Here is a 14,760-nt window from a genome sequence, read left to right on the forward strand (position 1 = left end):
CTTTTTCGGCGCTCGTCTGTGACCTTGAGGATGAGAAGGACGATCAACTGTATGTTTTTGTCATCCCTATCGCTATGAACGGAAGCGAATCGAATCAACCGATTCCGGCTTATAAAACATTCATTACAAATCTGAAACGGAGAACAGATGAATACCTTTCTAAATATTCAAATAGACTTTCTGTTGAAACCCTTAAAAGTAGCGCTTTCATTAAAAACAAGGACGCGAACGTCAAGGAACTTATTAAAGGGTTAATTGAGACGCCCGCTACTTTTGAACATTGTTGCGTTCATCAAGTCCCACTGGCTGATGCAGCGCTTTCTAGTGAATCTGCCGACGATACGGATAGTGAACCTTTCGATAGACCCCGCTCATGCCCAACGTCATCTTCTGATGACCCTCTTCGTAAGATGGCTTCAGCATTCGAAAGAATGACTATAAGTAATTATGACAAAGCAGCAAATACTTTCGGAAAAAATATTGATTTACCGAAGTTCAATTACACCGACAGTAGTGACGTTTGGGTTAATAAGGCTACCACGTTACTTAGATTAGGCGGCACTCGATCTGAAAGAGTCATGGTCTCGTATTTGACTTCTAAGTTACCCGAGGATATCCAAGATCTGGTCATACAAGAACTAAATTCACAAACTATCATTACGATAGGAGTCTTCGCTGACATTTTACGTAAATGTACTAAGGTCGATGATGGGGTTATGGCCAGGACGCTTCAGGAACTTATTTTCGATCCGGCTAAATTTTCCAATTTCCGCTTATTTTACTATCGAATCCGCTCGCTTGTCACAAATTCATACTCTGGAATGGATGAGGATAATATTAATCGGATCGCAATTAAGGAATTCCGTTTGAAGGTCCCAAAGGTAGTAGCTAACGATCCGGTTTTTAATACTACTTACAATGAATCCCCACTGGATATCGTAGAATTGGCCCAGAACATTTATGACCGTAGTAAAAAGGGACGGACAGAAACCCTCGATCATATCCCTAATCCCAAAACGGCCCCAAGAGGTAAATATGGTGCTTCACGTGAAACCAGATCTTGCCATTTTTGTAAGAAACAAGGTCATCTTATCAAGGATTGCCGGACATTAAAATACAAAATGAGCAATTCCCAGGGAAAGGCCCAACGCTCTGAAAAATCGGATTCACCAAAGAAAATCATTTGTAAGCGGTGCGGCAAACCTGGCCACAAGTCGCCCGAGTGCAGGGCCCCCTTCCCAATGAGCAAGTAAATTGATGGCACTTCCGGAGCTTAGTTTTGATCTTATACAATATTCACCTAAATACCTATCTCTACCTGTACAAAACTGTCTCTTAGACAGCGGAGCAACTCAAAATTATATTTCGAGGAAAATTTTACCAGATGAGATAAATCTAGATCGACTTACGAATCCTAAGCAACTTACGAACGCGTTTCACGATGATCTTTCGATAATAAAATATACTGTCACTCTTAACATAAAGCTAGATTCTAACCTTGAGATTCCAAATATTACTTTCCATGTGCTGGATAATATAATTTCTTACGAAGCAATCTTAGGATATTCATTCATAAAGTACCACCATGTAGACTTTAAGACACCCGCCATTCTAAACACTATTTTTGAAAAGAAGGATATTGAAAATAACTTTACATTTAATGAATATATTGAAGGTAACTACTCAGATGAGGTAACTTTCCGACTGGTTCATAATTTATGTTTACCACCTCTGTCGGAAGAATGGGTGAAGGTGAAGCCCTCTAAAAAGTTAGATAAAACGCATCGATATAAGATAATGGCCACAGAAGAATTAGAGAAAATGCAAGTTAATATAATGAACAATTTTGTGACAGCTAATAACCTTTGTTTACGGCTAAAGAATTACGGGCCCGATTTTGTCACGTTTTTATCGGGTGATAATATCGCTATCAAAGCGCTAGATATAGATATTATTACGAGTTTCGAACACCTTAATTTCTTACTTGCTTCAAGCAAACTTCCGGAGTTCGAGCGCCACATCCATGAAAAAGAACTAAAAGAATGGAAGTCTCAGAGAGATGACCTCGTTGCAAAAACTTCAATTGACGGCGAACTCCGAAGGGTTCTTGAAGGTGTCCCTCTTGATTTTGTTGACGAACTCAGAACAAATTTAACAAAAGTTAGTTGGAATTTCTCTCGACACCTTGATGATGCTGGAATGAACAGTCACTACGTGGCTGAGTTGATATTAAATGATTCTGATCCGCCAACATTTTCGCCCGCTTATAAACCTGATAATACGATTCTTTGCCAAGTGGAAGAAAGAATGAAAAATTTAACAAAAAATCATATACTCGAGAAAACATGCTCTCCCTGGAATTCGCCCGCTTTATGGGTTAAAAAGAAAGACTCATCATTAAGACTCGTGAACAACTACAGCTCCGGTGGTAATAAAAGCCTCAATTCACGTTTACTTGTTCCAAAATACCCTTGTCTGCCCATACGCTCCGTACTCAGTTTAATTAGTTCTAATATTTCAAAAATCCACAATCTCTACCCAAATCGCCCAATTCGGTTTTCGAATTTGGATCTCAAAAACGGATATTTCTCAGTCGGGTTGAGGGAAAGTGACAGAGACTACACCTCGTTTTTATTTTCACATGCCCAGTACCGTTATAAACGCCTCGCTCAGGGGTTATCATCAGCGCCCTCTGTTTTTTCGTATTTTATGTCTCTTGTCACCTCAGACATTGAAGGTAACGGTGATAAATTTTTCGTTCTAACATATTTAGATGATATAATCATCCTTTCCGCTGATATACACCATAATTTAGCAATAAAAAGAGTCTTAGAAAGACTTGTTCTTCATAATTTGGTCCTGTCGCTAAAAAAGTGCGAATTTTTCAAAGAGTCGGTCCTCTTCCTAGGTTTTCACATAACAGATAAAAATATTCTTCCCGATAAAAATAAGATACAAGGCATTCTCGATATTTCTTACCCTACTACACTTAAAGCTGCCCAAAAAACTCTAGGATTGTTCAATTTTTATTCTCGCCAAATTCGTAACATGTCTTCTGACCTAAGTCCCTTAAGCAAAGCGATTGGTCTCGGTAAGGACTACGTTCTTACGAATGAAATAAAATTAGCTATCGACAAAACCAAAGAAAATATTAAAAAAGGCACTTCTACTGCTCATCTAGAATACCCAGATAATGATTCTACCCGAGTGCTCTTTGTCGCTTGCGACACAAGTCTCAAAGCCACCGGTGCTATAATTGGAAATTGCGATCTAATAAACGACAGTATTTCGAACGTCTCTGTCGCAGCTTACTCAAGTAAACGCCTTACTGAGCAAGAAAGTTTTTTGAGCTCGCGAGGCAGGGAGCTCGTGGGCTTGTCCACAGCTCTTCAGAATTTTAAAGACCTCCTTCCGAAAGACAGGCGTTTCGTCTGTTTTTGCGACCATAAATCTCTCGCCCAAATTTTTAATTCGGTTAATATGAAAGGTTCTGGATCTACACGTGTTCGACTTGCCTATTCAAGGGTTCTTGAGTACCCACTTATGGAAGTTCGCTTCCTTCGTTCAGATCATAATTTAATAGAAATAGCCGACACTTTATCTCGCCTCGATACTGTTGATTCAGAACCTCTTGATGTAACAATATTTCACCCACGTAATTACAAATCAGCTAATGAAGAGTCACTTAACAACGTAAAACTTCAATTCGCTAAACCGAAAATTGACATTTCCGTCATTGTTGACGAGCAAAAAGCTGACGCTGAGTACAGTAAAATTAGAGATTCTCTAGAATCCGTTAATCCTAGTGCTAAAAATTCGGCGAAATACAGGTTATCGAATGATATTTTGTACCGAGCCGTTGGTAATTCCAAGAGATGGTTAATTGTTGTTCCACAAAAGTGCTCGCGTCAGCTCGTTGAGTACTTTCATATCGTAACAGGCCACAGTGGCCGTGACTCCCTTAGTCTGAGGCTGAAGAAAGAACCACTTTTTATCCACAATAGAACAGGCCTAATTGCAGATGTCATAAAAGGTTGTCTTTTATGCCACTTGCATCTACCCGAAAGGTTTTCAAAAAATGTTGAGGAGAGTCGAAAAATTGTTCCCGCTCTAACACCATATTCTAAGATCTTCTTCGACTGTTTTGATGTTGTCCGCGAAGGCCGTACAGCCGTTTTTCTTTCATTCTTATGCGGATTTAGCAACAGAATTTCAGTCCGAAGAATACGTTCCAAAGCTAGCAAAGATATAGTCCCTGTAATGATGTGTCTACTCGTAGAATTCGGAACCTCAGGTCGGACCACGTGTACTAGCGATAACGGCAGTGAAAACTTGTCTGGTTCGATGCGCGTAGCTCTCGATAAGCTAAATTTATATCATACGCAAATTTCAGTAGCTAATTCGCGTGCGAATCGCGTAGAGCGCGCACATCGTTCACTAAGAAGTTTTTTGAGAACATGCGATTTTAGATTTCATGAAATTGACCATGTGGTACAACTATCTGCCGGAATGTACAATAATAAGCCGATGGCATCCTTAGGGAATCGTTCACCCAATCAAATCGCTCTAAATATCTCGCCGCCGCAAATTTTCGACCTCTACGAGTTGACTCAGGATTTAGAAGAAAATAAAATAGATATGGATGTAGCTGAATATCTCGTTCATTTTTCGGACATGCAGCGAGAAGTAGCCAAAGAAAAATATGATAATTACTGTATTGCTGACGGCTCACCAGAAATCCAACTAGAGCTCGATGATTTAGTTTTGATTAAACCCACCTCAATCGAATTAGGACATACTCGCCATAATACAGGCCCGTATCGGGTCGTTAAAATTTTGCAATTCGGATCTTATCAACTACAACATGTTCTTACCGGCCATCGCACCAAACGTAATCGTAGACATTTGCTAAGGATCAAGCTTGACGAAGTTGACATGAAAACACTAATGAATAAAGGTCTCTTTATTGAAAACGGCTATCTTAAAAACAATGTAGAAAACCCCCTAAAGGAAATTGCATCTTCGCCACTTGACACCGGGAATTTGAAGATCGATTCTACTCCGCACGTCCCAAAGTACAATTTACGGTCTCGAAAATGAGGCTGTTTCTAGCGTTACTAAATTCTCTAGGGTTAGTTTTAGCCAACACTTATTTTCTTTCAAATGATACAATAGACAGCTACTTGGTTTCTGATGTAACCGAGGCTAACTTAGCTCTAAAAATGAGAAGCATTGTCATAAATGATAAAATTAACCTACAAAACTGTTTTTCGACCAGAACCAACTTAACGGAAGTTGCCATAGACCGGTTCAATAAACTCACTGCGGATTGGACGCAAACTCAACCGCCGCCACTTGCGCCTGGTAAATTCGAGTTAATTCAAGGAATTCTAGCTACGTCTCCCCGTATTGAGGAGGTTAATTTTCGAGATTCTAATGATACTGTTTTTAAAATGGGTGGAGGCAACGAGCGTAGAAATAACCTTCAAGGGAGAGATACCGATACTATTGAAATAAAGGATTCATCAATTCTAGATAAAATGACGGATAGAGACCCCGACACTGTACTAAAACTAGGTTCTGGTTGTCATAAACGAGCTGGTTGGAACTTTTTTCAGTACACGTTTGTTGTACAAGAGCATCCTAACTTCGTTATGGTCCAACTAGAAAAACAGGAAAATCGTTTCGGGGAAATGAAATTAATCACGCCCGATGGAGACAAATTGTCACTACGTGAAATTTCCGTAGAAGAAAATGAGGAATATTTGTTTCTTGGTGCGCCTGTTCTCCAACCTATGGATATGAGTAAATTGTCGAAAAATTATACGCTTAGCTTTTATTTATATACTTCTCCAGGCCATGAGGAAACAACTATTTTGATAGACAATCGAGAAACGCATACTGATAAAAATTGTGATGATTTCGGAATCATCGAAGTCTACCCCCTTATGGTTCAGGATTCGAGAATCTTGCACCGACAAAGAAGGCAATTTGGGGAAATAGTAGTTCCTTTAGTGGTTGCCGGACTAATGGGAGGTGAAGCAGTAGGATTAGGATATGAACACCATAGAGTTAATACTATAAAATCTGAAATCAAGGAAACCGATATAGATAGTTACAATTTTGATGATGAGGCCGCAAAGGATATTGCGAATCTTAAAGTAAGCGTAGAACACGAAGAAAGTATGATAAAAACACTTCTTAAAAGTGAATGTCGTGACGAGAGAAATCTTGAAACGAAAATTTTCGAAACCTCCCTCATCCAACACTGGACTCTTTTCAGGGACAGTGTGGAAGATGTCATCGCTAGTCTTGTTTCTAAATCACCGACATCGAAAGCTGCGGACCTCATCTCGAAAATTTGTACTAACCAAAACGGACTCGACCTGCCATGCCGCGATTTCTATAGATACCGAAATTTTCACTTTTCAGGCTTGACAGTCGAGTACGAACCGCATCAATTTCCGTCACTCATCATACATGTAGCGTACCAACTTCCTAAATTTAAGCCTTTCTCCAATAGTCTTTTGACATACAGTGCTCCAGTACCACTTAAATCTAATACTAAATCAAATTCTTATCTCTATGCTAACTACGATCTTCCTGAATCCATCAGTATTTTGGACGGGTACGCTTTTGATACTAGTTCTTGTCTCTTAGACCAATTTTCAAAGTCACGTTTTTGCTCTGAAAGAGATATCTACAAAGCTAATAACATTTGCGCTAATTCTATTGTATCCGGTAATTCTCTGACTAACTGTCACTCTTCATTCTATCACAGCTCGCAGCAATGCCAAATAATGCCCTATCCCAATCTTTTCCTGCTTAGCCACCACTCTGGATATAGAATTTTCAACCTAACGGACGGTAATGACATTTATCCGCAGATTGACTCGGATAATCCATTAACGCCCAATATCACCTCCATCGCTAGAACTGAACATCCAATTCACATTGTCTGTGATAATTTCGCCTTTACCTCTGCATCAAAAAGTAATACCGAAGTAACTTCCTTCGTAAACCTAAAAGACCTCGATTTTGAACCACTGTACAATCCAATCGATTTACAATCTGTTTATAATTCAATAGACGATTCCCACTTAAATGATATTAATTTACCAGATCTTCAAAACAAAGCTAACAAATTTCGCTCTCTCCTCGGAAACACTTCTACCAGCGCTAAAGAATTCTCCCTTCTACTAACAATCTCAATTATTGGCTTAGTTATAATAATCACACTTTCGACAATTATCTATTGCTTATGTAAAAGGTTATTTAAACCAAATCCTGTAATTATAAATAATTCTGCTGACAGACCAACAACTATTCCAACGCCTTTCGTTCGACGTCGATTTACTGACACATCTGTATAAAGCAAAAGATGGCCTTAAAAGCCCAAAATCCGAAAATCTCTGAAAGTTGATTCATAAAAATTCAAAATCAAAAAATCAAAAAAATGAACTTCTAGCTAGATTTTTCTTTGCTTGTTTACTCTGAAACCCTTATTTCCGCTCACGTGATCGCTACCTTGGTCACTTCTTTCTTATTTTTACCATGCTTACACCCTTAATTCGCTCTCATGACTTTTTGAAAAATTTTCTTTTTCGCTGAAATCATAGTGATACCCTTATTTCAATCAAAGTGGTTATATTAAATCACCTCTTTTCCTGCATACACCCTTATTTCGCTCAATGACTTTGCATTGAAAGTCACCTTTTTATTATGCTGATACCCTTAAAACACACATTCGCTTCGATTATATTTACTCGCTCACTGATTCTATGACTAAAAATATAAATGCTTATTAAAAATTTTAAAATAATTAAAAGAAAAAAATAATGTTTAGCTCTAGAATTTCTGTTTTCCACATATTATTTACTATTTGACAGTACTACTATGCTCCTTTCATGCTTCAACCCTTAAGGGTCTACCCTTCGTTAAAAATTTTTCTTTCAACAACTTTCAATTTCTAAAACTACTTTTATTCGACTGGTCATTGGTCAGAACAAGTTAAAAGTACACAACCAAAACTTTCGTAACGATGACAGGGAATGGAACCGTAGGGTTGAATGTCTTCACGCGGCACCATGGCATTGATCCTGGCCTTCTTCCATGCGATCGATAGTCGACGCCTTCGTAATGCAACGTGCGGCACGCTCGATCCACCCGAAGTCCGTTTCGTACCGCGGGGGTCCAACAAAACATTGGCTTACCAACAAGAAATTGAATCATCGGCTGATCCTGATTCGCACCCGCGCAAAACCGGAACATTTGTACCAAATCAATTCCAGGAATACAAATCCCAAACCAACCTCTATCCGACGCCAAAGAAAAATCATCTGCTGCTAACCGTTGAATCCAGTTCCAATAAAATCGCATGGAAATATTCAGTTCGGTCGGGTCACGGTTCAAAAACTGGCGTCTCATGTCATTCTCTACGTCTTCTGGATCAGTTTCTTCGTCACTATGGTCGCTCAATTGATCGTGTCTCTCTGGAATGTCATCCCCGAAGACGGACCAATCAGACTCAGAGTCGGAAGTCTCAATCAGCGTCATTGCGAAAAAACGAACTTTTATTTTTCTCAAAAAGAAATTTTTGTTCTGATTCTGTGCCAAGCTTGCTTCTAATTATAAGTACCATTTTGTGTATTCTGATAATTACCCGCTTTTTTCCCGTCGGGGGGGTGGATGTAGTGGTGATACCAATTAGAGGATCATTAACTATCTAATCCACGCATTCCCTCTCCCAACTCCCGCTGTGCCACCAACCATCTTACCGACTGTATCTCCCGGCTCATCCCTTTGCACAAGTTCACAGCCTATATAAACTGACCTCCAGTCCGAATAAACTATCAGTCTTCTCTACTTTCGAGAGTTCTCTTTCCTCAATTAGTTCCCACTATAACAGCATCAGCCTGGTTAGGGACCCAGCTGGTCAAAACTCGCTATCCCGCTGAGACTCAAAGTTTCCTGCGTTTTTTTGATAAGAATCTTGCTTAGTAAGCATCCTTCTCTCTTGAAAATCGTATATTTGACCTGGTCCAGATCCTGACAGGACGAAACTACACTGTACTCCAGGACCATATCACTTGCTTATCAGCAATTAAATTTAAATTAAACAGCATAAATTAACCATAAAACAAGAAACATTTCAGATCTATCAAAAACATAATGCAATAAGCGCTTCAAATGCAGATCAAGTGATGATAATTGATTGTCGAGGCCGTTAAATTTTTATGAAGCGTAAGAATTGATGGCGGCCGTTTTTGGCGTTGTCGTTGCCGGCGGGGCTCTTCAGAATTGCTAGCTTTTCCAGAGATGCTCATTATTTCTGCATCGCTCCAAATTTGTCCGAAAATGGGTTCCTAAAAATATTTCAAGGAGAAAAAAGAGCACATGAGAAAATGGAGGCGATCATCGTCGGATTGGGGGTGAACTACGCGGCCTCACTTGCAATCACTTTTACAAACAAGGTTTGAATAATAGTTTTTTCGGGAATTCTAAAAAAAATTTATCAGTGGATTCTCACAAATCTGCCTCTTCCATCGGTCGCACTTGTTTGTTATCACTTTGCATGCACGTTTATTGCCCTGTATGCTCTGCAGCTTCTCGGCGTTTTTGCCCCAAAGCATGTGCCCGCGAAAAAGATTCTTCCACTCTCTCTCACTTTCTGTGGCTCAGTGGTCCTCACAAATTTATCCCTCAAATACAACACGATCGGCACTTATCAAGGTACCAGCAACAATTCTGGCCGGTTTATGCCATTTTTCAGTCCTAAAATGCCTCGCCGATCCGCTTTTCATCGTGATCCAAACAGTTTTCTACGAAAAGCGATTTTCTCGTGCAATAAAGCTAACCATGGTGCCCATGATCGCTGGAATTGTCATTAATTCCGCGAACGATTTGATGTTCAGCAAAAATGGAACTATCGCGGCTCTGGCAGCAGTGCTGGTCACTTCTGTCTACACTGTGGTAGGTCCTGAAATCTTCTTCAGATTCTAAGTCATTTTAGTGGGTTCGCGAAAAACAAGAAGAACTCAATTTGACCCCAATGCAAATACTCTATTATCAAGCGCCGCAGAGCTGTATTCTCCTTCTCCCTGTTCTTTTTCTCGAGCTGGTTCTTTCTGGCTCTGAAATTTCCCTCTCGACCTTTATCCCAAGCGACGATTTAACAAAAGGAATGATGTTGGTAAACGGCCTTTCCGCCTTCACGGTCAACCTTTTGACGTACTGGATTATCCGTCACACATCAGGTCTGCTTCCCACGTTTTCTATCTTCTTCAACCCCTTTTTCAAGTGATAACTTACGCAACATTTGGAAAATTAAAACTCTGCACAACCATGCTCATTGGCTTCATCAAGTTCAACGACCCGCTAGATACCTACCAGGTAAGCTCGTCTTTCCCAGAGTTAGAAATTTTCGTGACTCGCGAGCGGCTCTCTTGAGAGCGAGCGAGCACGAGCATGATGCTCTTCGTGCTCCCGAGCGCATTTATTTCAGCGTTCGCGCTCTTTGCGCTCGCGAGCACATTTCATTTCGCGCTCTCGCTCTCCTGGCTCCCGAGCACTGGTCAAATTTTGCTCTCGCTCGATTGGCTCCCGAGCTGAAAAATCTGACTCGCGAGCAGCTTTCAAGAACCTAAAATGATTCGACGACCCCGTAACTAATTCCAAATGAGTCCCTCTCTCAGAAGTTAGCACTTCGCGGTGGGCATCTTTTATCTGTTTACTCTCGGCTTTTCGCGTTCCGCTGCCGAGATAACTGATCTAATGAAGCTTCCAGAAAACGGAAAAACGAAAAATCGATCCACGAGAGAAATTTATCTATCAAAGTGAATAATAATGCAAAAAATTGTTCTTTTAATTTTGCTCGCGAGCCGCTCGTGAGTCAATTCCATGGCGAGCACGAGAGCAGCCGCTCCCGCTCGTCTAGCTCCCGAGCATTGCCGACAAATGCGCTCGTGCTCTCCGCGCTCGCGAGCGGTTTCAAATTTGGGCTCGCGCTCTTTTGGCTCTCGAGCATATTCATTTTCATGCTCCCGCTCCCCGGCTCTCAGAGCAATAATATATTTTCGCTCTCGCTCTTTGCGCTCGCGAGCATTTGCGAGCATTTCAAACTCTGGTCTTTCCGCCGAGAGTAATTAATTATTACCAATTAAATAGTAAAATACCTTGCATCATAATTAATAATCATCAACGTTTTAAGCTGTTCGGGATAATTCTCACCATGCTCGGCGTTTTTCTCTACACACTGCTCAAGCTGAATATATTCAACCACTTCAAAATGAGTTACTCGAAAATGATCAATTCCAATCACCAAGTCTGAAAAACGCATCACACAAATTCTGCCAATACTCGAAAGAACTGGAAAATATACTCTTCTATGTACTCAAATTTGAAATTAGTATATATATAAACATGGCTAGCAGTTACAGTAAAATCAGTACAGTATTCACAGAAAATAAAAGATGAATTTTAAGATTTGAAGATTTAAAAATTAAGATTAAAAACTATCTATCCACATGTGGTTCAATCATTTCGCTGTCGGACATTTCTAGCTTCACCACGTCACCATTCTCGTTTTCTGTCGATTTTTGCTCCGATTCCGCTTTTGCTCGGAGAACATTCATTTTTGCATCTAAAGCAGCTTGACGAGCGAGGAAGTTTTTCTTTGGGCCTTTATTTCTCGTCGGAGTCGTGGTGACGGTCGCGTTTTCCTTTTGAGGAAGATCTTCGGGGGTCAGTTTGTCGACGATGATTTCCGGACTGGATTCACGGCCCTGCTGCGGACTCGGAGTTTTCCACTTGGAAGCATGACTTGGAGGCTGCGTCATTGGAGTTAAATTGAGTGGAGGGATTGACGGAAGATCGAGATTAAATTTGGGCAAAATCTGTGAAATGGAAAACGGATTTGTCGGGTTGACTGTTGTCGCCGGAGAAGCAGCTCCTAAGCTTGAAGCCAGTAGCCGGGCTTGAACTTGCAAACTCGCCAGATTCTGCCCGAGTAGATTTGAGACATCAGGAATAAGTGCCTCTGGCGTAGGAACTACGGGCTCATGTACTTCAACTTCGACTCTATTAGATTTTTTCTTTGGCGCGTTGCAAATGCCGGTAAAAGTCTCACTCTCTCCAGAAATGGAAAGGGAAATTTTCACTTCCACTTTTTCGCCTTTTGCATTTGCCGATTGTAGCATTGAGAGGCATTTAGAACTAGCTTGAGTGGACCTGCCAATGATTTTGAGCCAGAGCTCGGGAGGACTCGCAACTGACGGCGTGCTGAATAATTAGATGTAACATCGAAATGTCGAATAATTTCAGTTTTTATACCTTTTTGAAAATGGCTGCAGCAACTCACTCGGGATCGATGGCCTTTTCGTCATCGACGGAGTCATGGTGATTCCATTGAAACTGGATAGTTTGACATTGCTGTCGAGCTCTGCCTGGGCGATCTTTGGAATTTCCGCTGTCTTCAAACATTTCACCTTTGACTTTTCGCTCGTCCCTCCTTTCACTGGTGTGATTTTATAAGGAGAGGAAGTCGGGAACTGAATCAAGTTTGTAGTTGGCGTTTTTGGAGTTTGAGGTTGATTTTGAGACAGAGGAGTGACTGCTTCTTTCGCCTAAAAATAGTAGAAAAAAGGCGCTTTATCTAGCTCACCATTGAAAAAGCCGGTAAAGCAGCAAGTTCAGCAGTTTGCCTCTGAAATGCTTGAAGTAACTGTAGCTGCAGCAGCGCGGAAGTGTCAATTCCAGCCGAGGTCAATAGACCATTTCCGATTTCTTGGTTTGCAGCGAGCCCAGCCGCTGCATTTAGCGCTTGATATTGCTGTAACAAGGCGGTCAACTCAGAGGACATCGATTCGGTGCTCGTGGAATTTATAATCGAACCCGTACTTTGGCCGGCTAGTGCTGCTTTGTGCGTCATTGGGAGGAGATGGAGCATATGAGCGGGCAGACAGCCTGTGTAGTTGTCTAGCTCTTTTCTACGCGCACCTAGGGGAAGGTCAGTATTTGGTTGCTGGGATAAAGGTCACCCTCCGAAGTAAATCTTAGGGTAAATGAGCCTTTAGTTAGTGTACGGCTAAGTCAAAATATAATAGTTACCTAGCTCATCAGCTGATGGAGTAGCAGATTCAGCTTTCAAATCTTCGAAGGCTTCATATTTGGACTTTTTCGCTAAAGGAATGGAAAGATCTGGTGTCGAAGACTTTCTTTTGTTTAACAAACTGCAAAAGTCGTTTGAAACCTAAAAGGATATTTTCCAAAGATCTTTAGCAAAAACACTTACAGTAACTTGCGGGACACTGTTTCTCTTATTACTTCCACTTTCCCACATGAGCCCTGCGTTTCCCAGGACTGGATTGACTCCCACTCTCTGTTTTCCATTTAGCGCTTCTGTCTGCGACTTGATCAAACTCTCGAGTCCGTGGAATTGGCCCAAAGCGGATAGCATGTCTCTCTCGATTTTGGATTTCGTTTCGTGCAGCGCTCCATTTCCATTGCTACTTGCACTGGCCAACTCAATCTTCTTAAATGTCAAAATGAATTGGAAAGGGTTTTAGGATAGATTTGGATTACCTTCGCTTTGGAGCCTCGAGGGATGACGGTCGAGTGCGCCCGCTGCACGGTCGAGTGTGGACGCACTGTGACCAGCGATGAGTCGGGAGAAACATCGGATCCGACTACGGCGCCGGGCAGCTTCTCCGATGTCAACTGCGCTGTCCCCAAACCATCCGGTCGGCGGACCACCATTTTTGTTCCACTCCTAAAATAAACTTTTAAATCATAATTTAGGCGAAAATATTAATAGATATTGATCAATGATCATTAGTTATGATTCATAACTTATAATTCATAAGAACTCATTTCATAAAGACTTGCATATCGTCGATATGATATCGAAAAGCCCCTACCGAAGAATGTCGACTAGAACAAGATTGTCAATGAAATTTAAATGTTATTTTTGACACTATTATTTTTTCAAATTATAATCGATAAGCCTTAGGCTTTCATAGAAATCTTATAGACAAACAATAAAGCAAAAGTGTTTTCCCGAAGCTGCAAAAAGCCGTAAAGTACTCTTGAAACTTACTTGAGTAGTGGTTTTTCTCTCGCGTTATGATCCATGTGCGAATATTTCTCTTCGTTCTATATTTTCATGGGCGGCGGTTGTGCCGAAGTCATTGGCGCCCTGTTCGTGTGTGACGAGTTCTCGGAAGGCTCTTCTTCTCTCTTTCAAATTGCTCTTTCCACCTTCTTCTCTGGAACAAGGAGAACAGTGTCCGTCACGTGGAAACAAACTCGGCAAAGGCCGAAATTTGGAGGGCAGCCCACTTTCGCCCTTGGCGCTTTGAGCCAGTCGAAGCGATTTTGAGAAAAACGTGAAAATACTCGCAGGCAGGTGCCGACTTACTGCACTCGTGGGAAAATACAACAGAAGATATAATTCTATTTTATATTTTAATCACTAAGCGGCTTATTTAGGTCCCTCAGTCAAGTAAGAATGTAATCCGCTATAAATCTATTTCTTTTAATCTCTTCAAGAAAAAGTTTGTTGGAGAAATATTTTTTGAAAAAAATATGAAGGGTAGGTCCTTAATTTCGATATAAAAAAGATCACCTTGTCGCCTAAAATATTTTCTCTTCACAATTTTAATCACTAAAAGAAAGAATTTTTAAGAATTTTGACTCAATTCATCAAAATTTTCTTTGAATAAAATTAATTCATTAATTTATAATGGAAAGAAAAAAGCTGAT

General features: G+C 40.7%; 2 protein-coding genes across 2 annotated transcripts; one reads left to right on the forward strand and one right to left on the reverse strand.

Annotated features, from left to right (window-relative positions):
- The first annotated feature begins 9,295 nt into the window (after positions 1-9,295).
- LOC145698564 (solute carrier family 35 member E3-like) lies at positions 9,296-11,381 on the forward strand. The gene is made up of 6 exons (XM_081775771.1): positions 9,296-9,473; positions 9,519-9,732; positions 9,773-9,972; positions 10,013-10,256; positions 10,301-10,392; positions 11,210-11,381. The coding sequence occupies exons 1-6, from the start codon at positions 9,405-9,407 to the stop codon at positions 11,327-11,329; spliced, it is 939 nt and encodes a 312-aa protein (XP_081631897.1). The 5' UTR covers positions 9,296-9,404; the 3' UTR covers positions 11,330-11,381.
- On the reverse strand, positions 11,378-14,655 carry LOC145698563 (uncharacterized). The gene is made up of 7 exons (XM_081775770.1): positions 14,096-14,655; positions 13,582-13,768; positions 13,292-13,531; positions 13,108-13,249; positions 12,662-12,996; positions 12,331-12,623; positions 11,378-12,279 (listed from the first exon to the last, which is right to left on the reverse strand). Exons 1-7 carry the CDS (start codon positions 14,128-14,130, stop codon positions 11,514-11,516), a joined length of 1,998 nt encoding a protein of 665 aa, XP_081631896.1. The 5' UTR covers positions 14,131-14,655; the 3' UTR covers positions 11,378-11,513.
- Positions 14,656-14,760: the final 105 nt, after the last annotated feature.

This window comes from Oikopleura dioica, chromosome 2 (assembly GCF_907165135.1).
Source record: "Oikopleura dioica chromosome 2, OKI2018_I68_1.0, whole genome shotgun sequence".
Classification (NCBI taxonomy): domain Eukaryota; kingdom Metazoa; phylum Chordata; class Appendicularia; order Copelata; family Oikopleuridae; genus Oikopleura; species Oikopleura dioica.

Bases quoted from the DNA above. Each gene is read 5' to 3' on its own strand.
- LOC145698564 (XM_081775771.1), top strand. From the start codon at position 9,405: ATGGAGGCGATCATCGTCGGATTGGGGGTGAACTACGCGGCCTCACTT. The intron at 9,733-9,772 runs GTACCAGCAACA...GCCATTTTTCAG, and splicing joins CACGATCGGCACTTATCAAG to TCCTAAAATGCCTCGCCGAT. The intron at 9,973-10,012 runs GTAGGTCCTGAA...AAGTCATTTTAG, and splicing joins TCACTTCTGTCTACACTGTG to TGGGTTCGCGAAAAACAAGA.
- LOC145698563 (XM_081775770.1), bottom strand. From the start codon at position 14,130: ATGGATCATAACGCGAGAGAAAAACCACTACTCAA. The intron at 13,532-13,581 runs GTAATCCAAATC...TTGACATTTAAG, and splicing joins CTCGAGGCTCCAAAGCGAAG to AAGATTGAGTTGGCCAGTGC. The intron at 12,624-12,661 runs GTGAGCTAGATA...TACTATTTTTAG, and splicing joins CTTTACCGGCTTTTTCAATG to GCGAAAGAAGCAGTCACTCC.